The sequence below is a fragment of the Lepidochelys kempii genome, chromosome 5 (assembly GCF_965140265.1).
Source record: "Lepidochelys kempii isolate rLepKem1 chromosome 5, rLepKem1.hap2, whole genome shotgun sequence".
In the NCBI taxonomy this organism is placed as follows: Eukaryota; Metazoa; Chordata; order Testudines; family Cheloniidae; genus Lepidochelys; species Lepidochelys kempii.
The window spans coordinates 70,955,519-70,978,862 of record NC_133260.1 but is presented as its reverse complement, the minus strand read 5'-3'; the positions used below and the strand labels follow the sequence as shown (position 1 = coordinate 70,978,862).

The 23,344-nt window shown below is 44.3% G+C and overlaps 1 protein-coding gene across 1 annotated transcript in view; it reads right to left on the bottom strand.

The window, feature by feature from the left end:
* Positions 1-21,029, bottom strand: part of WDR36 (WD repeat domain 36) — a 51,736-nt gene extending 30,707 nt beyond the window's left edge. The window contains exons 1-9 of the mRNA XM_073344678.1: positions 20,774-21,029; positions 14,012-14,039; positions 12,303-12,403; positions 11,707-11,824; positions 10,210-10,342; positions 7,690-7,747; positions 5,971-6,103; positions 4,909-5,084; positions 4,545-4,665 (exon numbers count right to left, since the gene is read on the bottom strand). Of these exons, the coding sequence (XP_073200779.1) occupies positions 4,545-4,665; positions 4,909-5,084; positions 5,971-6,103; positions 7,690-7,747; positions 10,210-10,342; positions 11,707-11,824; positions 12,303-12,403; positions 14,012-14,039; positions 20,774-20,950 (1,045 nt within the window). The 5' untranslated portion in view covers positions 20,951-21,029. The remainder of the gene's footprint in view (positions 1-4,544; positions 4,666-4,908; positions 5,085-5,970; positions 6,104-7,689; positions 7,748-10,209; positions 10,343-11,706; positions 11,825-12,302; positions 12,404-14,011; positions 14,040-20,773) is intronic.
* Between the last annotated feature and the right edge of the window lie 2,315 nt (positions 21,030-23,344).

Sequence of the window (23,344 nt, the reverse complement as noted above, 5' to 3'; positions counted from 1 at the left end):
GTCTTTAGGTCTAACAGTGCCCTTGGTACCTGAGGAACTAGCAGACTCATACCAGGCTGGAGAGCAATGAGTGCCAAAGTGGCTGGAGTCACCAGAAACCACAACTTCTGAAAGGGAGAATTCCAACCTGGAGAACTCAAGGGACGGTCTTTGGGAGTCTTATGGGAAGAATCTTGGGTCTTCCTCTTAGATACCCTCAAGGAATGTGGCTTGGAGGCATCAGTCTTATTTGGAGACTGGGGGGTCCCCTGGCCTGGGTCAGAAGCCAGGTGCTGCGAGGTCTCCATCATGAGGTGTCCAAGTTTGATCTCCCTATTTTTTTTCTTGACTCTAGGTTTTAATGCCAGACTGAAGTTTGCACTTTTGGGAAATGTGAGATTTCCCCAAGGCAACGGATGCAGCAGGAGTGTCCATCACTCACTGGGACTGCCTCCTGGCACGAAAGGCAACGTTTGAAACTCAGAGAACCAGGCATACCCTCCCAGTAAAGTAAAATGCCCAGGAGGGGAGAAACTATCTAGCAAAAAATTTTCTAAACTAAACTACTACTACTTACTAACTACAATTAAGGTTGTGGGTTTGTCACAGAAGTCAGAGATTCTGTGACTTTCTGCGACCTCTGTGACTTCTGCAGCAGCCAGTATGCCTGGCTCAGGGGGAGCTCAGGCAGCCCCTGCACCAGTTGCACTGGCGGCTGCTGGGGCAATCTTGGGCGACCGCGCCCCACAGCAGCAGCAGAGTTTGGGTGTGGGAGGGGGCAGGGCACAGGACGGGGTGAGGCGGGCTCTGGATGGTGCTTACATGGAGGGCTCCCCAGAAGTGGCAACATCCCCCTCACTCAGCTGCTAGGTGGAGGCATGGCCTGGCAGCTCTGCACACTGCCTCTGTGCAGAGCTCTGGCTTCGCAGCTCCCATTCTCCGGGAACCGCGGCCAATGGGAGCTGCAGGAGTGGTGCCTGCAGCTGAGAGAGTAGGATGTTGCCGCTTCCGGGAAGCCCCGGAAGAAGAGCCAGGTAGGGAGTCTGCCGGCCCTGCAGGTCCCCCAGCACCAGTGGGGGGCCCAGGCTGTGTGCTGCCTCTCTGCCCCACAAGTTTTGGTCAGGGGTATATAGTAAAAGTCATGGACAGGTCACGGGCTGTTAAGTTTTGTTTGCTGCCCGTGAATGGTCCATGACTTTTACTAAAAATACTAATGACTAAAATGTAGCCTTAACCATAATAAACTAACTACAAAAAGAGCTAAGGGGACACAGTTGAGCTAAAACGCAACATGGACAATGACAAAGGCTCAATCTCAGGCTGAGGTGCTTGAGAAGGAACTGAGGGCAGTTTGCCCACACAGTGCTACGTAACAATGGCACATAGCACAAGGCTAGGTAACACATGTGTGGGACAAATGGACACTGCTATGAGAAATCTCCAATCAAAGGCGCTGGGGACGCAAGTGCACTTAGAGTGGAGCACCCATAAGGACACTACTTGAAGAACTTTATCTTTTTCAAGAATTTGTTGAATTGACACATGTCTAAGATTGGTCTGAGACCCTCTTATCCTCATCCCAAAGGGATGGAGGGTAAGAGGGTCTCAGACCAAATAAAACCCCTTCCCTCTGAGATCACATGGAACCTACCCTGCAGCTTCCAACCAAAGGGGAGATTGTACCTCCTGAAAGAGGTGCTCCTTGTGAGAGTGATCCCTGAGGGGGGCAGGGAGGGAAGTTGTGAAGGAGGGGTAGAAGCAAACTGGAGAGTATATCCCATCTCCACAGTGTTCAAAACCCACAGGTCTGAAGTAGTTCAGAACCAAGCACTGAGGAAGCAGGACAGACTGTTTGCAAAGGTGGGGGAATATGGATTTGGAGTGACGGAGAATGGCATGGCAACCTCAACAGGGCCATCAAAATGACTGCTTGGTACTTCCTGGATATCTTAAGCTGAAGCAGCAGAAGGGAGAGGCTTGCACCTAAAACCTTTGGACTTCTTTTTTGACAGGTAATGTCGAGCAGATGGAGTGGGGGTGGGGAGAGGGGCAGGGAAATCAGTGTCTCTCTTGATGTTGAGATCTTCCCCAGTCAGAAAGCACTATGTACAAACCCAAGGACTTTAAGGTGGCTCTAGAGTTCTTAAGCCATGGAACACTCTGTCCACCTGGTCTGAGAACAGAGAAGTATCTTCAAATGGCAAGTCCCAAGTAGTATTCTGGACTTCAAAGGAGAGAACAGAAGACTAACCTAGATAATTTTTACTTAGCAACCGCAGAACCTGTGGTCCTAGCTACTGAGTCTGCACTGATATTCTTGCAACTAGTTTGCCCTCATTGACCAGAGAAAAGAACTCCTGCCTAGCCATCAGCAGACATAGGTCTCCGAACTTCTACACAGAGCCCCATAAATTAAAACTGTACCGCCCCAGCAGAGCCTGTTGGTTAGCAATACACAGCTGCAAACCCTCCATGGAATAAATCTTCCTGCCAAATAAGTCCACTCTCTCTGTGTCTTTTGATTTGAGGGCAGCAGTCTGATGTCCTTGTCACTCACCCTCATTAGCTGCCATAATTAATGAGGCCCAGAGATGGGTGGGTACAAAGTTACTCAAAACATTGGGTGGGCACATAGTATTTTCTCTTTGCCCTCTTTGAAGCGGAAAGCAGTGATAACGGGATTTGCCATGGAGCCTTTATAGGCTCTAGTATTGCCTCATTAATTGGCAGAACCACTTGGAGGGACCTACAGTTGATACTATGTCAATCAACTGATATGAGGACTCCCGGACCTGCATGCCCATGTCTGCAGTCACTCTCTTTCACAACTCCTCAGACTTTAAATTCATCCAGAGAAACCACATCATCTGGATAGGACGAAGAGAAAGCCAGGAGTGGAGGAGATTGAAGCTCTCCTACAGGCTGTTCCTCTGCTTCTAGGACCTCTTCCTGATGCTTGGTTTTGGTCCTGGAACCAGACCCTGCAGACCAGTGCGCAGGCTGTCCCCAGATGAGGGCACTGAATAGGCATGGTGAGGGGGGAGATCTGGAAACTGGGGAAACCCCAAAGCATTCCAAAATGGCTACTGGTACAAGGCTCGACCTCAGTGACCTAGCCACATTTTCTTGGCAACTCCCATTGTGGGGTCTCAATGGTAGGTGGGGAGAGAGGACTGAGGACTGACAGGTCCTGCTTCGGGCTTGTGAGACATAAGATCCCATCTCTAAGTGGCTCATCCAGTCAATACCAGGGACTGGTACTGAGAACCTGGTGATAGGCGGAGCGTCCTCATCACTGCAAGGTTCCCCTTGGTGGGTACGAATGGGCTGACCGGGGAAATAGGCAACTTCAGTACCACACGTTGGCCTGCTGGAGATGGCAACGGACAGGACAATGGTGCCGAGGGATCCGAGTCCTGTACAGATGGAGACACCAGCATCGAGAGGCAGAGCAAATTTCTTGCTGACTCAGGCACCTCCGGGGTAGTTGGCACTGAGGTGGTATCTTGTTCTGGTGACAATGAAGTTGATTGTGCCGCTTCTGGCACTGGGCTCCATGGTGCCCTTTGCAGCACTGAAAGCAACTGTGCTGACTAGAGCACCGATTTGGGAGAGGAGTGCTTAGGTTTCAGATGCACTCAGTTCAACGTGTTCTCACCCCTCCTACCAGACTTTAAGGGTAGAGATCTTCCCCTGCTCTGAGCCTCTTTGGAAGTCTTATATTTCTTTCTTAGCACAGACAAGAGAGATCGGTGCCCAGATTCCAATAATGCTGGAGGTGCACTTCTCACTGAAGCTGCAGCACTCAGCACCAAGTCAGACCGGACTGGCTTCAATGGTGGCCTGATTGCCAACTCCCAACAGCAGAAATTTCACCCTAGCCTCCCTATGCTTCTTCATTCTAGGCACTGGTCTTTTTACTCTGCTTTAGCCAGACCCCTCAGGCAACTACAGTAAGTTGCTCACTAGCACAGGCCTCGAGCAAGAAGCACAGTGCTTGAAGCCCAGTGACTGGGGCATACCTTGGTGCAATCAGTAGAACCCTGAAACGCAGGGGGAGGGGAGGGGAAAAACAAGACCGAAAAAACTGTTGTTTTTTTTTTAAAATATCAAAATCCTACAACTACCAGACTAGCTCTATTATGTACATCATCATGCACAAAGCTGACAAAGAAGTGTTCTGGTAATGAACAAGGGTTCTGATGACTGTCATGGGTGACAGGAAGGAACTGAGTGGGGCTAGGAGCAGCTCTGCCCTTTATACAATGGTACATGGCAGCAGAGGGAGCACAAGCCACCCAACAGGTACAGTTGAAGGAAAAATTTCCCAACAACCGAGCGCTAGGTGCGGACACCAAGCATGGAATGCACATGTGCAATCACTTGAAGAATTACTCAGTTTGCTTAATATATCTAAATGATTAAATACAGTAATTTGCAATGCGCTGTCAAAATCAAAGACATTGCTAGTCATATCTCTTTTATCACTAGCCAATAAGCTGAAGAGTTTATTTAATAACAGTGCAGAACAAAATGGGTAAATTTGAGAAGTTGAGGATTTCTACCTGCACTAAGAATTTGTTGTCCATTTTGCCCATGGTATCTGATTTTTGTTGGAGGAGCACTATGTCCCATACGGCACCTCAACAAACGACCACCACCTCCAGGGCCATCGAAAATCCATATCTGCTCGAGAAATGCAAAGAAATGGAACATCAGTAAACATAACAACAACTCCCATTGAAAAAATAGATTGGAATAACGTAGTTAGAAACAACAACTTGTCTCATTCAGTAACTTTGGTTTTACTATACATGCTGATGCAACTGAAAAAGGGCTACCTCAAGTCTACACAAGTATTCGTACTTTGGAGGACCACTGGAAAAAAATAAATTTACCACAATGGTAGTAGCAGAAAAAATAGCTTACCTTTATAGCATTATCAGCGCCATTAGTAACAAGAAGTGGCTCTCCCTGGACAAATGACATACCAGCTATTGCTGTGGAATGGGCATTTCGCATTTGACTAATTAGTTTCTTCTCTTCCAGATCCCAGAGTGCAATGTGTCCAATAGGACTTCCAGCTGCCATGACTGGATGACCATCTGATCACAAAATGAAGAAAAAAACAATCCAAAGCCAAAAATTTTTTTTATTATACGTTGCTTATAGCTTTCAATCATTTTAACTTTTTAAAGTTCATGTAAGCAAATCTGTCTCTCAAAGATTACAATCAGAGGAAAAAAATAATTCCTAAATAGAACATTAAATTAAAGCAATCATTTATCATAGCGATCTAATTTTTGAGAGAGAGAATGGACCATCAGCACGATAAGTAACAGGACCAGAGGATTTGCAATATCTGATCAGACCAGGTATATCTAGTTTATTATCTTGGTCTGACAATGGCCAGTACCAGATGCTTCAGAGGAAGATTCACGAAACCCCACAGTGGATATTTAACTGGCTATCTTTAGATTTCAGAGTTAGACGAATGACAGGAATGGGCGCTGCTCACACATCTCAGATCTAATTTCTGTTTGTATGCTTACTGCACCAGCTGACACGCTTATATTCTCAAGGTTCAGTTCACAAGCATTAGAGCTTGATATATTTAAATAAAAGATTAGATTCAGGAGCACAATTCTGCAGCAAGAGCCAAATCTGCTGTATTGAAAAATACTGACCCCTACAACTAGGCTGATCTGTTCTGAGTCAATATTACTTCCTATTTATTAAATAGTAAAATGTTGCAGTACACAGATTTTAAACATTCCCCTGTAAGATTTGCAATTTTTCCAACTATATAAAGAAAATATCACAAGTTTATTACTATTAGCCGTTGTAAACTTTAAAAAAACCCAAGACATACAACCCCAAGTTTTGTGCCTACAATAGCTTAAAAATGTGTTTAAATTTTTCTACTTTTCAATTAATATTACTGTTTTAATTTGATCCGCATATATGACTAATCAAACTGCTAGAATTTACCTGTACGGAAAGATATTGCTGTGATGGGACCCCAGTCTTGCTGAAATTTCATCAGTGTTTCATCAAACTTAATGTTGTGCACAATGATATGACCAGACACGAGACCTATTGCAACTACATCTACTGCTGGTGCCTGTGAAAGACAGTTCAATGATGAGAGAGAAATTAAACAGATTCCTCTCCATCCTTCTGTATTTTTCCTATTAAAAATAAGTTCTTCTGCATGCATTAATATATTCTTTAACTACATATCTTATTATTACAACATCACTGCTTCATTCAGTGCACAGGTTGAATTTGCAAAGCAAATGAGGTACTTCTTCTTAGCAAATTAGGCAGGGATTCTGCTCCATTCTAGCCAAAAACTTATGTTTGAAATTACACAACATCAATTCAGAATAAAACTACTGAGTCACTTGATTTGACCTGATTTCATTATAACTCTGAGCAATTCAGCTTTCAGTGCACAGGAGCAACAATGTGTAGTGTGGCAGGAGGGAGTCCATGGATATTCAACTAACAGGAGGGAATGCATTAAATTTAGCATAAAAATAATTTAAGAAATAAATTTAAGCAATTAAAAACTTTCCTAGAAAAAATAAAAAATCTTTTTGGTAGATAACTGTACTGGATAAAAGTTTTCTTTTAAATATGTTCAAAATATGTTTTAAGGTCAGGCTTGACAAAGCCCTGGCTGGGATGATTTAATTGGGGATTGGTCCTGCTTTGAGCAGGGGGTTGGACTAGATGACCTCCTGAGGTCCCTTCCAACCCTGATATTCTATGAAAAAAGTCTAATAAATTTCACATCTGTTCCTCGTTCACTGTGCAACTGGTGCATTATGTAAGGGAGGCAGTCTTACACAATGTGTGTATGCATGATACGTAACTAAAACCTGTACAGTATAAAATATGCACAAGGATCTTATTTCCTGACTTGAGTGCTTCATTTCACAAACTCAGTTTCTGTAAGGAATATGTTATGTCAAGTTCTATGTAACCCACTTCATGGTCCATAAGCTTTTCCTATACCAATATGTTACAGGTACAGCAAGTTAACACCCGATATGCATGACATTAAAGTAAATTTAGGTCTAAAATAAATGGTTTAACCTTATAGTCAGGTACTTAATAAATCTTACACTTCGTTTCCTACCACGTAATATCACTTATTTTAATCTATAATTGAGCATTTGACCATTCTAAAGCATTAAAGTGAGACTGAACATGTTGCATTAAAAATAAATTTATATGAAATCAAAATTGTTCACAGAAGCTTGAGCAGCCGATGTTATATGATACCATCTGGTATAATACTTTTAGTTTGTTTGTAATAGCCCCATTTTTTTCTTTTTGGAGTTCTTTTCATTTTGGCAAACGTTTGATTTTCCCACCTAGTTTCTCTTAAAGCAAAACAAATTTCAGAAGCAAGAAACTTGCAACATAATTAAGCTGACCTACGGTACATCAATACCCTACAAACTTAAGTCACCGAAGTAGCCCTTACTCAATGGAGTAACCAGAATGAAGTTAAGAAAGCTATGTGAGTTAGTAAGAGTTTACATGGATGGTCCCCTAGATTGTATGCTTCTCAGAGCAGGGATATTATCTGTACTCTCTGCACATAATATGCACCTATTCCACTGTACAAGAATGTTAACACTGACTGCTGTTCTATATTTACCTTTTATAAACAAATGTACTAACAAAACTACTAACCTGTTCGAGGGTTGTCACACCCCCTAAACGCCATCCTGGAAATGAGTATAAAAGTTTGCTGTGAAAAGAAAGTGTTTTAAAAGTTACATTTAGAAAAAAATCTATGTCAAAATGAATGTCTAGCAAGTACATCTAGAAAGAACTATGACAAAAAATGAAGGCTAGCAGCATATATTAAAAAAATATGGAATTTAAAAATTTGGGTAATACAATCATTTATATGGAAAAGTTAAAAAATATATTGGGTGCATTCGGTCTTCAGGATGAGACCATTTTCAGGCACAGCAGTGGTAAAACTGAGTGCAAAGGAAATTGTAAACAAGGCCCTGATTACAGAATGCTTGAAACATGAGAGGTGCATGAGTAACACTAGTGACTAAACTACATGACTGAGGATATGTACCATCACTGTAAGCAATAAAAGTATTTTGATAAAATAAAGTTTGGCTGTGTTTATTAGTTATCAAATAATGAAACAAAATGTCTAGTTTTGCATGCTATACAAAAAAAAAAAGTTGACTGATTTTTGTATTTGGGTTACAAGGCAGATTCACTTAAAATCAAATTTAGGGCTCAATCTTGCACCCACTAACTGGTGCGGATTACCACAAATACTACCACTGATGCCATGGGATTATCTAAATCAGTAAGCATTGAACTAGGCACCTGGCTCAAGATCAGGCCTTTAAAACATAATTCTCGATTATGTTTACACACAAGTGTGAAAATGCTGAAACAAGCGCAAGCAGAGCATTAATTTCAAACTGCAATCACCTACTCTATCTTTGTTTAAAAAGGAATTTAAGAAAAAATTCTATTTTAATCCTATTTTAGTAGTTTTTGTACAGCATCTATAGCACCATATAGCTACCTTGAATAAAAATAAAATAAAATAGAAGAGCAATGATATTACTGAAAATGTATAACTGCTATGAGACTAAAACCCTGAACTACATGACAAGTGTAAATTCTCATGAATTGTAGTCATATATATTTTCACATTTACAGAGAGTGTGTGCGCACCCATAATGAGGTCTCCCACTCTATCTTTCCATGAGCTGGCTATTTCCAACTCTAGAGTACCAACACTTAAGTCAAGCTTATTAATAGTGACTCAGCCATCGGCCATTGCGCCAAAACCAAAATATATTACAATGAAACTTAAAACTAAATCCAGATTTTTAAAGTATTAAAATACATATAAAAACAAACTAAAAAGAACAAACTCATTAAAACTGTATATAATCACTGATTAACACTTATTTGGCCTGCACAGTCTTTAAAGAATTTACGTTATTTTAAAAAATTAAGTTCCTAGCTCTGGTTGCGAAGATATTCTAAACATGTCCCAATGCAGTGGCAAGTCTGCAAGCGAACACAGCTATTGTTTCAGTCTAACACAAGAATGGAAGGTCCTAAAATACAGCAGAGTTTCCACTCTGCAAGGATGCAAGGAAGGAGGGAAGAAAACATATTAGTCTGTATAAGAGGACTCGGCACCATGTAGTTTTGTGGTTTGGCAGAAAGAGTGCAGATGAGCAGCCTGGAGATTTGCCACCATATGAATTCACATACCTAATCAGCACACCATACAAGAGAGAGATAAAGGCCTACCAGCTACTATAAAAACCATGAGTCGTAATTATGGTTTTTGTATTAATGTGATTACTGAAAGTAAATGGGACTTGGCCTCCTCAGTGCCAAAGTCATTTCTGAAAATTGCACTTAGGAGAACTGGAATGTACAACAACGCCCTCCAGCCCAACAACTTCTACAGTGCAGTAATATGTTTTCAATTTCAGATGCCTGTACTGGCAAACTGGGGCAATGTAAAACAAGTTGAATCAACAACAGGGCAGGACCCCCAATCAGCAAGTCTCTTCCCCACCTTGAATTACTGTAGTGGAGCGTGAGGAGGCACAATTTGAGTAGTGATCTCAGTCCCAAATCCTGCAGCAGCTGCACAGGTGTGAAACCTTGCTCCCCACACTCAGCTAAGCATAGGGTGACCAGATGTCCCGATTTTTTGGTTCTTTTTCTTATATAGGCTCCTATTACCCCCACCCCCTGTCCCGATTTTTCACATTTGCTGTATGGTCACCCACGCTAGGCATATCTCCCTCCTCCTCATGGGCCCACTCAGTGGCTGGACAACAATTTTAAAGGGGAGGAGTTCTACAACTACTTCCACTGCCGTACTTCATCAGACAGACAACTAGCCAAAATGCTGAGTGGGGTCGGGGTTGGGAAATGAAAGCAAGGAACATTACTGAAAAAACCTGCATGATCCCTGTTACTTCACAGCAAAAAAATCCTGGCTAGAAAAATAGCATTTTCAGTCACATGAGAGAGGTAACTGTATTGCCCATATTTCTGAAAACAACACTGAGGGGCTCTTCTGCTGAAGGAGTTAGAAAAAACAGACCTGCATTAAGAGAACATTTTATTTAGGAAATATTAAAACTCGGAGTATAGCTCCACCTAGAGAGTGAAATGTACTTAAAGAATACATAATCTTACTTGGATTTTACATTCCATAACTGCAGGCTTCCTTGTTCACTGCCAAGGAGGATTTTATTTAAGTAGGTACTTGGATGCATAATGGCAGAAACTGCAAAAACAGCCTTATCAAAAGTCAGTTGTAGGTATTCTTCTGCAGACATAAGAAACTGTGTTAGTTATGCTGCCATTACAAAATTCCAAGTTAGAATGATTATTTCTTTAAAATTTGCAAAAATGGCTCTCTTTTACATGCACAAGTGGAAGAAGTCCTCACAATTGGGATTTCTTCCCTGAAAGCACCAGAAACCTCGTATGAACCTGACCCATCTCATGGCAAGTTATGTAGCTTACTTTATATTTTCCAGCAGAACAGATTTATCTCATTATGAAGGATTCTTATTGTGCTTTCTGAGCAGAACATCTCACTTGATTAGCATATCTTCTGTTTACATTATAACAAGAAGTCTTGTTAATACATGAACGCCACCTTAGAAGCATAGTAGTTATTTTAAAAATTGTTAAACGCCGCAGACCACCATAAGAGAACCTGTCAGGCTAATGAGTCATTGCCCAATGCCAAATTTGGACAATTCTTTGAAAAGAAAGAATTAAGCCACCGAAGTGCGATCCCACCTAACAGTGAGCCATCAAACCTTATTTAAATGTGGCACAAATAGCCTTTATAATATCGATGGATAATATTTAAGCAATTTTTTTCTATTATCTATTTAAATTTTCACAGTTGTGAGAAACTATGGGTGGGGTCAGGCAACAGGGGTAGACAATTATTTCATGACAACAGAGACAGATTAAAAAAAAAGTTTTTAACTACTAAAACAAATTGTCAACACCACATGTCAAAATACACAAAGTAAATGCCTTAAATCAAAACTCTAAGAAGTTCTCAAACAGGACTTTTCTTACTCTGCATATCTGTAAGTTTGCAATCATCATTGATGGAAATATTTTTTCATTGGTTTGTGCACATATGGTGAAATCAACATTTATCGATAAAAATCAAATCCTTTCAAACCTATTCACTCAAGAGCACAAAAGGCTACTGACAACTAAAAAACTTGGCACTTGATCTTTTTCTGCTGCCAAGAGAGCAAGCAATTTCCATGCCATACCCACTGTCAAGGATAAAGGGACTGAAGAAATTTTAGAACTGCATATGACACCAAACTTCTTTCATCACAACCCTCATGAACAAAGGGAATGTTAAGAGATACCAGTTATCCAAGAGTAGAATTCTGCACCCACATGCTCCTCCAACCCTTTCTCCTCCCAAAGTCAATGGAGCTTTGAATGGGTGCAGGGGTCCACCAACGAAGCTCACTGCAGGATCACGACTTCAAACACTAATGCAACAACTGTTTTATTTTGCCTTAAGAAAATTAAGAACTCTGCCATAAGCATTAAACAAATTGTCTTACATTATCAAATGCTTACTACCTTTATCACATACCACAGATACAATTTGGACAGTTACAGAATGAGGCAATAGTGACTCACCTTCTGATTGTACATCCCAAACAATAAGAACGTTATCAATATCCACAGAGATGACATGATCACCAAACGGCTGCAAAAGGCGAATTTCTCCTTTGTGACCCTCATATATATGAACCACCTATGATTTCAAAGTACACATTATTTAAGTAAAAGCTTTTCACATATTGTAATATTTTAGTATATTACTTGAACGATAGCAACTACCTGTAACAGAAACCTGTTAATACACAACTTTATACTATATTTTATCTAGTAAATATGCACCTTTATTAATCCTCATTTATGATAGCTTCCTCGGTACTGAGAAAGCGTACTTGGCAAATCCTTTTTGTCAGTTTTAATTGTATTTTAACTTTTGTGTCCTGAAGATCATTTCTTTATTTTATAAGTGTCACAGCCCAACCACTGTAGAATTTGTCCTTAAACCTTTTTTATTTTAACTTATCCATTGTTGTTATTGCTGAGCATTGTGAGGCTATTGTCCCCAAAACTCGTGAAATTAAATTATAATTGATATGAATAAGTGACTTAAGTAAGAAAACATATCAATATTGGCTTAGTGTCTGGTCATTACACAATAAATAAGTTATAAAAACCTCTTTGTTCCGGGCAAAAGCATGGAGAAGATTGCCATATGAAGCAAAGACCAACATTCTGTCTGCTGCCAAACAAGTAATGTCTTGTAATAAAGCATTACCTATGAATAAAGAGGGAAATAAGTTTAACAATTTCCATTTTCACAATAAAAAAAGAATGTCTTACAACGTATCAACACATTCATGGTTGCAAATTACCAACAACAAATTAAGGTACATCAGGAAGAGAAAATTATCCAATATTGTCTTTGGGCAACAAGTGGCTAAATTATAAGAAATGTTTTCCTAAGAATGAACACAATGAGAAACTATATAGGATACACTGCAAGTTATGGCATGAATTAACTTTTAAAATATGGCTGCATTATACATGACAGAAGCTACCCAAAAATAACATTTTCAAGATTCCTACAGCCCAAGAACAGCCTTCTTAAGAAAACTGAATGCATGTTAAGACAGGAGCATATAAAACAAGTGACACAAAAAAGTGTCAACTATTTTTGTATTTGTCATTAAGTCTTGAGAGCTCCTGACACTGCCTACAGTTAAGGTTGCTTGACACATCCCAATATAAAACCCCACTTTCACTGGCTAATATCTTTGTCAACGTTAAACCATTTGGACGGAAATTTTCCATGCTGAGTATCTGCTTCAGGTTGACTACTTCTTAAAAGTTTTAGCTAAAACAGTTCAGTTGTTTCCAAGAATGAGATTACTAGAACACACATTGTTTTGACTATCATAATTCTTTTCCCCCTACAATGGTTTCATTTGGAAGTTCTACTGCCCCATGCTTTGGAGCAGGGACTCAAAATCTGGAAGGTGGATGGGGTTAGCAGATTCAGTGGGGTGGGGTCTCGGTGTGGGGGGCTCAATGGGGGGGCCCAGGTGCTGGGAAAGTGGGGCTTGATGGGGTGGGGGTCCAGGTGCAGCTGGTTGGGGAATCAGTGGGATGGGAGTCTGAGTATGCGGGGCAGGACTTGTCAGGATGAGGGTTTGATGGGCCTGCTTAACGGGGAAGCTCCAGCTGCTGCTGAGGGGATGCTGCATGCCCGGCTCCCACTTCCCCCATGATTCCCATATCCCCGTTTCTTCTCCATCCTCCTCCCCTCACTCCCACATTCCCCTCCCACTTCCTTCTCCACTGCATCTTCCCCCCCTCACTCCCCCTTACCCAGCCCCATCGGAGGCACTCACTGTTGCACAAATGGGAAACAGGAAGGCTCCCAGCACACAGAAGGGGAGCACAACTGGCACGAGGACCCAGAAAGCAGTGTTTAGCTGCAGAGTCAGCGGAGCCAAAACAGCCTCCTTTGGCTGGACAGCTCTGCGCTTGCAGAATGGGGGCTGGAGGGATGGTGTGCCCCTGCCATGCCTCACTTCTGTTTGGAGGGGGGCAATCCCCCCCCCCAAAACTGCACCCATGGTTACCCCCCACCCTCCCGTGTGGATTCCCTTTGCTTCCCTGCCATTTTCTACAGGGAAATGCCGGGGGGGGGGGCGGAATTCCTTCCCGACCCCAAATATGGCGATCAGCTAAACCCTGAGCATATGGGCAAGATTCACCAGCCAGATACTACAGAAAATTCTTTCCTGGGTAACTCAGATCCCACCCCATCTAACATCCCATCACAGGCTATTGTAGACTGATGTGTTAGCTGTTTGGGGGGGGGGAATGTAATTTGCAGGATGTAGAACTGTATACTTACTAACAGCAACTATACCAAGTTTCTTTACCTGTAAAAAAAAAAAAAAAAGATAGATCTTTAATAGTTTTCTGCTCTGAATTTCCTACAAATACTAATCCGGCATTCTAGAAACATTAGCATTTGCAAATTCAGAACTATGTAGCAAAAGGGTCGTCATGGCTCTAAAGTGCAGGAGCTGACTAGAAACCAATGTGTAAAACTCCAGCAGAGACAGGGCCAAATACTACTCCCAGTCACTGAACGTCTTCATAATCATCTCATCTGGGAGACAAGATTTGCATCCCCCAGCATGGAGCAGGTCCTAAACCTTAAGGCATGCCAAGATCCACAAGAAAATTCTGTGGATATCAAAACATCTGCAAAGGGCTGGTATATATGTACAAAGGTGCTGGGTGGCTAGATTCACATATGTCTTAGGCACCTAACTACCACTTTAGACACTCCCAGAATCCAACATTTAGGGGCCACTGAGATCCTCAGAACACACGGTCAGCTGCCATCTAATTCTGTAGGCACTTAAGTCCCCATATGCCTACATTTCCCCCATTAAAGTCCCTCAGGAATCAAAGTTTCTGCCAGCAAGCACATGGACAACTGCCTCAGTCTGTCAGGGGTCTCAAACACACGGCCCATTCCTGCAGCCCACCATAAGCGGCAACTCCACCGGCAGCCAACTCCCTGCTCCTACGCCTAACTCCCAGTTCTTCTCACAGCTGTTTGGCAGTGCTTAGGACTTTCCGGGGGGGGGAGGGGGGAGGAGTGGGGGGACGACGACACGACACGGCACACTGAGGAGAGGAGACGTTGAAGAGGCGAGGCTGGAGCGGGAATTCGGGGAAGGGGTTGGAATGGGGCAGGGACTTTGGGGAAGGGGTTGGAATGGGGTCAGGGAAGGGGTAGGAAGAGGCAGTGCAGAGGCGGAGCCTCATGGACTAGACGAGAAGTCTGAGGTATGAAGTTCAGCATGTATGATTCTTTGCTGTGAGTAGTTGGGAAGAATGTTTGTTAAAAGTGGCAACGTATTTTGTACGAATAGTTACTTTAAAAAGTTCCTGCCATTACAGCCATGTCGATAGACATCAGTGTTACTGACCACCTAATAGTTACAGGTGTTTATATTTTATTAAAATGCCTCTTCACATTACAGATTTTAAAAAGTTAATACATTGACTTTTAATAGCATATTACATTACTCTTCATTTTTGACTATACTTTTGTATTGTTGTATGAAAAGGTTTCAGTGATGAGGCCCTCGGGCCAATGTACTAGTCCTCATGTGGCCCTCATGGGGATTTGAGTTTGGGATTCCTGGTCTATGTGCTCAAAAGCCTATCTCATGCCTAAGCCCAATTGGGATCCTCAAAGTGGTCCTCCACCTGTCACACCCACAGGGCTCCATCTAGTAGGCAGGCGTTCTCTGAGAGCACCCCTGTCAAATCATGTCAAACCATTCCTTTGTTCTTGACAAATCCATGTTGACTGTTACTTATCACTCGTGCAAATACAGACAGACATTTTCCTTTCCAAATGCAAACAAATGGACATCATACCAAAAGGACTGACGGTAAAAAACCATTACAATCAACATACCACACAGACTGTGGTGAGAGATTGTGCCACACACTCTCAAAGAAACTGTGGAACCACCTGACCAACATCCTATACAGCAAATAGGAGAAGATCAAGAATGAACTCTCAAAACTAGAAACTCTCAAAAAACAAAAACCCCAACCTTTCACACAAACTCCCTCATGGCTGGACTTTACAAAAACTAGACAAGCCATTTACAACACACACTTTGCTTCTCTACAGAGGAAAAAGGACACTAAACTATCTAAACTCCTACATGCCACAAGGGGCCACAACAGTGGTTCCCTTAACTCACCCAACAATATTGTTAATCTATCCAGCTATACTCTTAGCCCGGCAGAAAAGTCTGTCCTATCTTGAGGCCTCTCCTTCTGCCCCACCACCCCCACAAATACGATACAGTTCTGCGGTGACCTAGAATCCTACCTTCGACGTCTCCGACTCAAGGAATATTTCCAACACACCACTGAACAGAACACTAACCCACAGGAAGCTTCCTACCAACACTACAAAAAGAAGGATTCTGTGTGGACTCCTCCTGAAAGTCGAAACAACAGACTGGACTTCTACATAGAGTGCTTCCGCCGACATGCACGGGCTGAAATTGTGGAAAAGCAGCATCACTTGCCCCAGAACCTTAGCTGTGCAGAACACAACCACATCCACAGCCTCAGAAACAACTCTGACATCATAATAAAAAGGCTGACAAAGGAGGTGCTGTAGTCATCATGAATAGGTCAGAATATGAACAAGAGGGTGCTAGACAGTTCTCCAACACCATATGCTACAGGCCACTATCCTTTGATCCCCCTGAGGAGTACCGAAAGAAACTACACCATCTGCTCAAGAAACTCCCTAAAGCAGCACAGCAACAAATCTACACTGTCACACCCCTAGAGCCCCGACCAGGGGTATTCTATCTGCTACGCAAAATCCATAAACCTGGGAATCCTGGATGCCCCATCATCTCAGGCATTGGCACCCTGACAGCAGGATTATCTGGCTATATAGACTCTCTCCTCAGGCCTATGCTACCAGCACTCCCAGCTATCTTCGAGACACCACTGATTTCCTAAGGAAACTACAATCCTGTAGTGCTCTTCCAGAAAACACGATCCTAGGCACTATGGACGTAGAAGCTCTCTACACCAACATTCCACACAAAGATGGACTACAAGCCCTCAGGAATAGCATCCCCGATACCATCATGGCAAACCTGGTGGCTGAACTTTGTCCCCACCCACAACTATTTAAGATTTGGGGACAATGTATACCTTCAAGTCAGCGGGACTGCTATGGGTACTCGCATGGCCCCACAGTATGCCAACATTTTTATGGCTGACTTAGAACGACGCTTCCTCAGCTCTCGTCCCCTTATGTCCCTACTCTACTTGCGCTACATTGATGACATCATAATCATCTGGACCCATGAGAAGGCGGCCCTCAAGGAATTCCACCATGATTTCAACAATTTCTACCCCACCATCAACCTCAGCCTGGACCAATCCACACAAGAGGTCCACTTCCTAGACACTACAGTGCTAATAAGCGATGGTCACAAACACCACCCTATACTGGAAACCTACTGACCACAAAACTTACATACCTGCCTCCAGCTTTGATCCAGACCACATCACACGATCCACTGTCTACAGCCAAGCTCTAAGATACAATCACATTTGCTCCAATCCCTCCAATTTGCTCCAATTGCCCAGAGGCAAACACCTACAGGATCTCTATCAAGCGTTCTCAAAACTACAGTACCCACCTGCTGAAGTGAAGAAACAGATTGACAGATCCAGAAGGGTACCCAGAAGTCACCTACTACAAAACTTGCCCAACAAAGAAAGTAACAGAACGCCACTAGCCATCACCCACAGCCCCCAACTAAAACCTCTCCAGCGCATTATCAAGGATCTACAGCTTATCCTGAAGGACAATCCCTCACTCACAGACCTGGGGAGACAGGCCAGTCCTCGCTTACAGACAGCCCCCCAACCTGAAGCAAATACTCACCAGCAACTACACACCACACAACAAAATCATCAACCCAGGAACCAAACCCTGCAACAAACCCCGGTGCCAACTCTGTCCACATATCTATTCGAGGGACACCAGATCGGCCCTAATCACATCAGCCACACCATCAGGGGCTCTTTCACCTGCACATCTACCAATGTGATATATGCCATCATGTGCCAGCAATGCCCCTCTGCCATGTACATTGGCCAAACCAGACAGTCTCTACGCAAAAGAATAAACGAACACAAACCTGACATCAGGAATCATAACATTCAAAAACAAGTAGGAGAACACTTCAATCTCCCTGGTCACTCAATAACAGACCTAAAAGTGGCAATTCTTCAACAAAAAAACCTTCAAAAACAGACTCCAACGTGAAACTGCGGAACTGGAATTAATTTGCAAACTGGACACCATCAGATTAGGCCTGAATAAAGACTAGGAGTGGTTGGGTCATTACAAAACCTAAACCTAACTTCCCCCATACTAATTTCACCCTACTGTTACTCACACCTTCTTGTCAACTGTCTGAAAAGGGGCACTCTCATTACCACTTCAAAAGTTATTTTTCCTTGCTTGTTATCCTGCTGTTAATTGAATTGCCTCGTTAGACTGACCTCACACTTGGGAAGGCAGCTCCCATCTTTTCATGTATTTATACCTGCTCCTGTATTTTCCACTCCATGCATCTGATGAAGTGGGTTCTAGCCCATGAAAGCTTATGCCCAAATAAATTTGTTAGTCTCTACGGTGCCACAAGGACTCCTTGTTGTTATCACCTTAGTATCTTCTAGGTGTTTGCAAATTGATTGCTTATTTGCTCCATTATCTTTCTGGGTACTGAAGTTAAACTGATTCGTCTATAATTCCCTGGATAATCCTTATTCCCCTTTTTACAGACTGACACTACATTTGTCCTCTTCCAGTCCTCTGGAATCTCTCCCATCTTCCATGAGCTTTCAAAGATAATGGCTAATGGCTCAAATATCAACTCAGTCAGCTCCTTGAGTACTCTAGGAGCTATTTCATCAGGCCCTGCCAACTTGAAGACATCTAGTTGTCCAAGTAATTTTTAATTTATTTTTTCTATTTTAGCCTCCGATCTTACCTCATTTTTACTGGCATTCACTATGTTAGATGTCCAATTGTTACTAATCTTTTTGGTGAAAACCGAAACAAAAAAAGTAATTTAGCTCTTTCGCCATTTCCACATTTTCTGTTACTGTCTTTCCCCCTCTCTTTCAGTAATGGGTCTATCCTGTCCTTTCTCTTAGTTCTAATATAGTTTTAAAATGTTTTCTTGTTACCCTTTAAATCTCTAGCTAGTTTAATCTCATTCTGTGATTTAGCCTGTCTAGTTTTGCCCCTACATGTGTTTTGCTTGTGTTAGTTTTTTTATACTCAATAATCTGACCTCAATCCCCCTTTTTGTGGGACTCTTTTTCTGAGTTTCAGATCACTGAAGATCTCCTGGTTCAGCCAGGATGGTCTCTTGCCATACTTCCTATCTTCCCTACACAGTGAATGCATAATAAATGCTTGAAAAACTGCCAACTCTCTTGAACGGTTTTTCTCCTTAGACTTCCTTTCTATGGGATCTTGCCTACCAACTTCCTGAGTTTGCTAAAGTCTATTTTCTTGAAATCCATTTTCTTCACTCTACTCTTTTCCATCCTACCATTCCTTAGAATCATGAACTCTACCATTTCATGATCAATTTCACCCAAGCTGCTTTCCACTTTCAAATTCTCAACCAGTTGCTCCCAATTTATCAAAAATCAAACCTAGAACACCCTCTCCCCTAGTAGCTTTTTGCTTCCAAAGCATTCCAAGAACTCTCATTTACTTATAAGACCCTTTTTGTATGATTAGATTAACTCTCTGGATGATGTGGCCCAAGTGGGGCATTTGAGGAGAGTCAGCATTACAGCACAGAGGAAAATCTGCACAGATCTAGAGGAAGGTGCTATGGCACCCATACTGATCGTGGGAAACAGAGAAGTGGTGGGATTCCGGGCAGGAGGATACACAGTAAAAAGAAAAGGAGTACTTGTGGCACCTTAGAGACTAACCAATTTATTTGAGCATGAGCTTTCGTGAGCTACAGCTCACTTCATCACTTGCATCCGATGAAGTGAGCTGTAGCTCACGAAAACTTATGCTCAGATAAATTGGTTAGTCTCTAAGGTGCCACAAGTACTCCTTTTCTTTTTGCGAATACAGACTAACACGGCTGTTACTCTGAAACCTGTCAGGATACACAGTGTGGGTGTCACAGACTTATGCTTTGTTTTCACTTTTCCCTGCTTAAAAAGGTGGGGGAGGAGATTAGGGGGAGAGGGGAGTTATTGCAAGTCTTGTAAAATCCTAAATGGAAACAAGGCACCTTGTAGGTCAGGGGTGGGCAAACTATGCCCCGCGGGCTGGATCCGGCCCCTCAGGGCTTTGGATCTGGCCCGCAGGATTGCCACTCCTGTGGTGCCATGGGCCCCGTGCTGCTCCGGGACGCAGCCAGCACCATGTCCCTGCGGCCCCTGGGGGAGGGGAGGCAGAGAGCTCTGGGTGCTGCACTTGCCTGTGGGTACCTCCCCCGAAGCTCCCATTGGCTGCTTCCTGGTGCGCACCATTGCCACCCCGGAGCCCACACCCTGAACCCCTCCTGCACCCCAACCCCCTGTCCCGAGCCCGCTCTTGCACTCCACACCTCTCCCTGCACCCCTGCCCTGAGCCCCCTCCCGCACTGTGCACCCCAACCCCTTCTCTGAGCCCCCTTGTACACACCACACCCCTCCTCGGCCCTAACCCCTTGCCCTAGGCCCTTTCCTACACACGGCACTCCCTCCCGCACCCAACCCCTGCCCCAGCCCTACACTGATGGCCCTGCAGGCAATTTCCCCACCCAGATGTGGCCCTCGAGCCAAAAACTTTGCCCACCCCTGCTGAAGGTGCAGGTGGCTGGGCCGGGAGAGGGGGCGCGGACTGGGGCGACCACGCATGCTGCGGGACAGGAGTGGGCACCGGAGCCCACGGGGGGCCGCTCACGCTGCGGGGGAGAGGGAGGGGCCACATGATCCGGCGGGGCGGGAAGGGCTATGGGGGGTCGCTCGGGGGAGGGGCAATGGGAGCCGGGGAGAGGCGGGGGTCACTCACGTTGTAGGTGTGGAAGCTCCTCCCCGCGGCGGTGAGCAGGTAGAACTCGCGGTGGCGCTGGTGGTAGCGCAGCACGTGGGGCAGGTGGTTGGAGTAAAGGCCGAGAGCGCGGAAGCCCGCGAAGAGCGCGCTGCCCCCGCCGGGGGCCGCCCGCACCGCGCTGCCCGCACGCGACATCCCCCCAGGCTGGGCCGCCGGCACCCTCACCCCCCAAAGCACGCGCCCGTCCCAGAGCGCTGCGGAAACAGCCCCACCCCTTCCGGCGCCACCGGCTCGTAGCAACGGCCCAGCGGCCCCGGAGCGTCCACGAAAGGGGCCCCCCCTACGCCTGCGCCCGCGCGCTCCGAGTTCCGCCTTCCGCGATGGTGGGGGGGGGGCTGGGAGAGAGAAAGACTCCCGCCACAGCCGGTCGCGTCTGCGCAGGCGCTGCCCCTGCCGGCGCCTGGTTTCTTGTCGAGCTCCCCGTGGCGTACTAAGTGGTCACCTCGCCGCCTTCTCTGAGGTGCACAGCAGCTCGGGTGCCCCGGCCTCCCGATAGTTAGTTGATTGTCCCGCGGCCCGAGCGATGAACGGTCCGGACGCCATTTGTCCTGATATTCTGCTTCGGCAGCTCTCCAGCTTTTTTTTTTTTTTTTGGCTTGGGGCGGCAAAAAACCTAGAGCTGGCCCCGGGGGGCGGTGAGCCTGTGGCTGCCCCCCCTATGTGTCCCGATATTTTGTTCTGGTCATCTGGTCACCCTAACTCCAGTGCACCCAGCCCTGTGGCTCCTGACACCGTTTCCTAGAATATCAGGGTTGGAAGGGACCTCAGGAGGTCATCGCGTCCAACCCCCTGCTCGAAGCAGGACCAATCCCCAATTTTTGCCCCAGATCCCTAAATGGCCCCCTCAAGGATTGAGCTCACAACCCTGGGTTTAGCAGGCCAATGCTCCAACCACCAAGCTATCCCTGTCACTCCCCCCAAACCCTTACATGTCCTGTGCCAGCCCCACCTGCTCCCAGATTGGGCCACTGATGATCCCAACTAATGAAATGGGGGCTCTCCTCCCAGGTGATGGGCTCAGACTTTGCTCCACAGCTGGGCTCGGATCTTACTTGTTTATTTAAAGGTGCAAGCTGAGAGTCTGGTCACCTGACACCCTGACTCTAAGAGCTGAGGCTTTGAGAAAAACAACAAATCTCACCAGACTAGAAAAAAAAAGCAGGAGAGTGAGCCCCAATGCTGTCATGGGGAAAAGCATGTCAGTTTTATATGATTATAGTCTATTTGTTAATCACTGACATTACACCCCGTCCTGCATGAGATGCAGATAACAGCCCAATCCTACAAACTTGCACCGTGTTTGATGCTAACATGAGCCATCCCCATTGATTTTAGTGGTACCCTTCACAGAAGTAAGAAGTCAATAATACTCAGTATGATTGAACTTGGGACACCAGAGGGTGTCTAAAAAGAGAGTTTGTGTTCTAGATTGGATTGATGTTTTTTCCCCTTAGTTTCACACAAATCTGGCATTCTCTAGGGTTGCCACCACTGAGGTACCAAAAAGCCAAAACAAAACACAGGACATTCGGGATGATCCTGAGCCCAAAAAACTGAACTGATGGTGGTGTTTACTGAGCACCTTTACAGATTTCCCAGGACAGCTAGCTCCAAAAAGGGACAAGTATGGGAAAACATGGACAGGTGGCAACCCTAATTCTCAGCATGCTATTGTTTTGTTATTTACTTCAGAATAGCTTCTATGGAAAAATCTTTGTGACAGAAAAAAGAAAAGCTGAAAACTAAAGAAATAATGGTGGTTAAAATCTGCCTAACCTCAGGCTTTTGACCTGAGACTCATGCTTTTGGGGGATTTTTCCAGCCTATGGAACTGTTCCCAGAACCTAAAGCCTTTTGTGGGTGCCATAGTTGTGGTTGCTGCAAAAGCTGTTGGTACAGATACAGCAGCCATAATGTGGCTACAGAGAATCTAGATTAAATTTCCCACACGCTGCAAAGAATAGATGCATTCTTGGGTTTCTGTATTGGCCTAATTCACCTAAAATAAGTGAGAGATATTTTCCTGATTTTTCTTTAGAATATATTTTGTACCAATGTATTTTGAGACAACAAATAGAAGCACAGGGAGAAGAACAAACCACCCAGAAGGAAGATCTGTATTTTCCATTGTAGAGATGTATGGCTGACACCCTAAATGGAAGGGTTGGTGGAGGGAAGAGAAAGGATCTACTGAGAAAAATTTTCATTAATGCAGAATTAAGGTTGCCTGGTGGCGTCTTGTACCCTTCCAGAACATTTTTGGGCACACTTGGCTTCTGAAGTTCTAATGGTTTAAAGGGAATTGGAGGTTGGGATGGAAATGGTGGAGGGGATAATATTTTGGGTATGTGGTTTGGGAGAAGACTGGCACACCAGTCTTTTCTCACATGCTTAAAGTTATTGTAACCGCCCAACTAGTTTGAGTACCATTTTCAATGGTGCTCCTCCATCGGTTTAGTGGGTGCCATGGAGTAAATGTTGAGTGACTGAAATCACTTTGAGCACATTCAGGGGCATGGTTTGATCTGC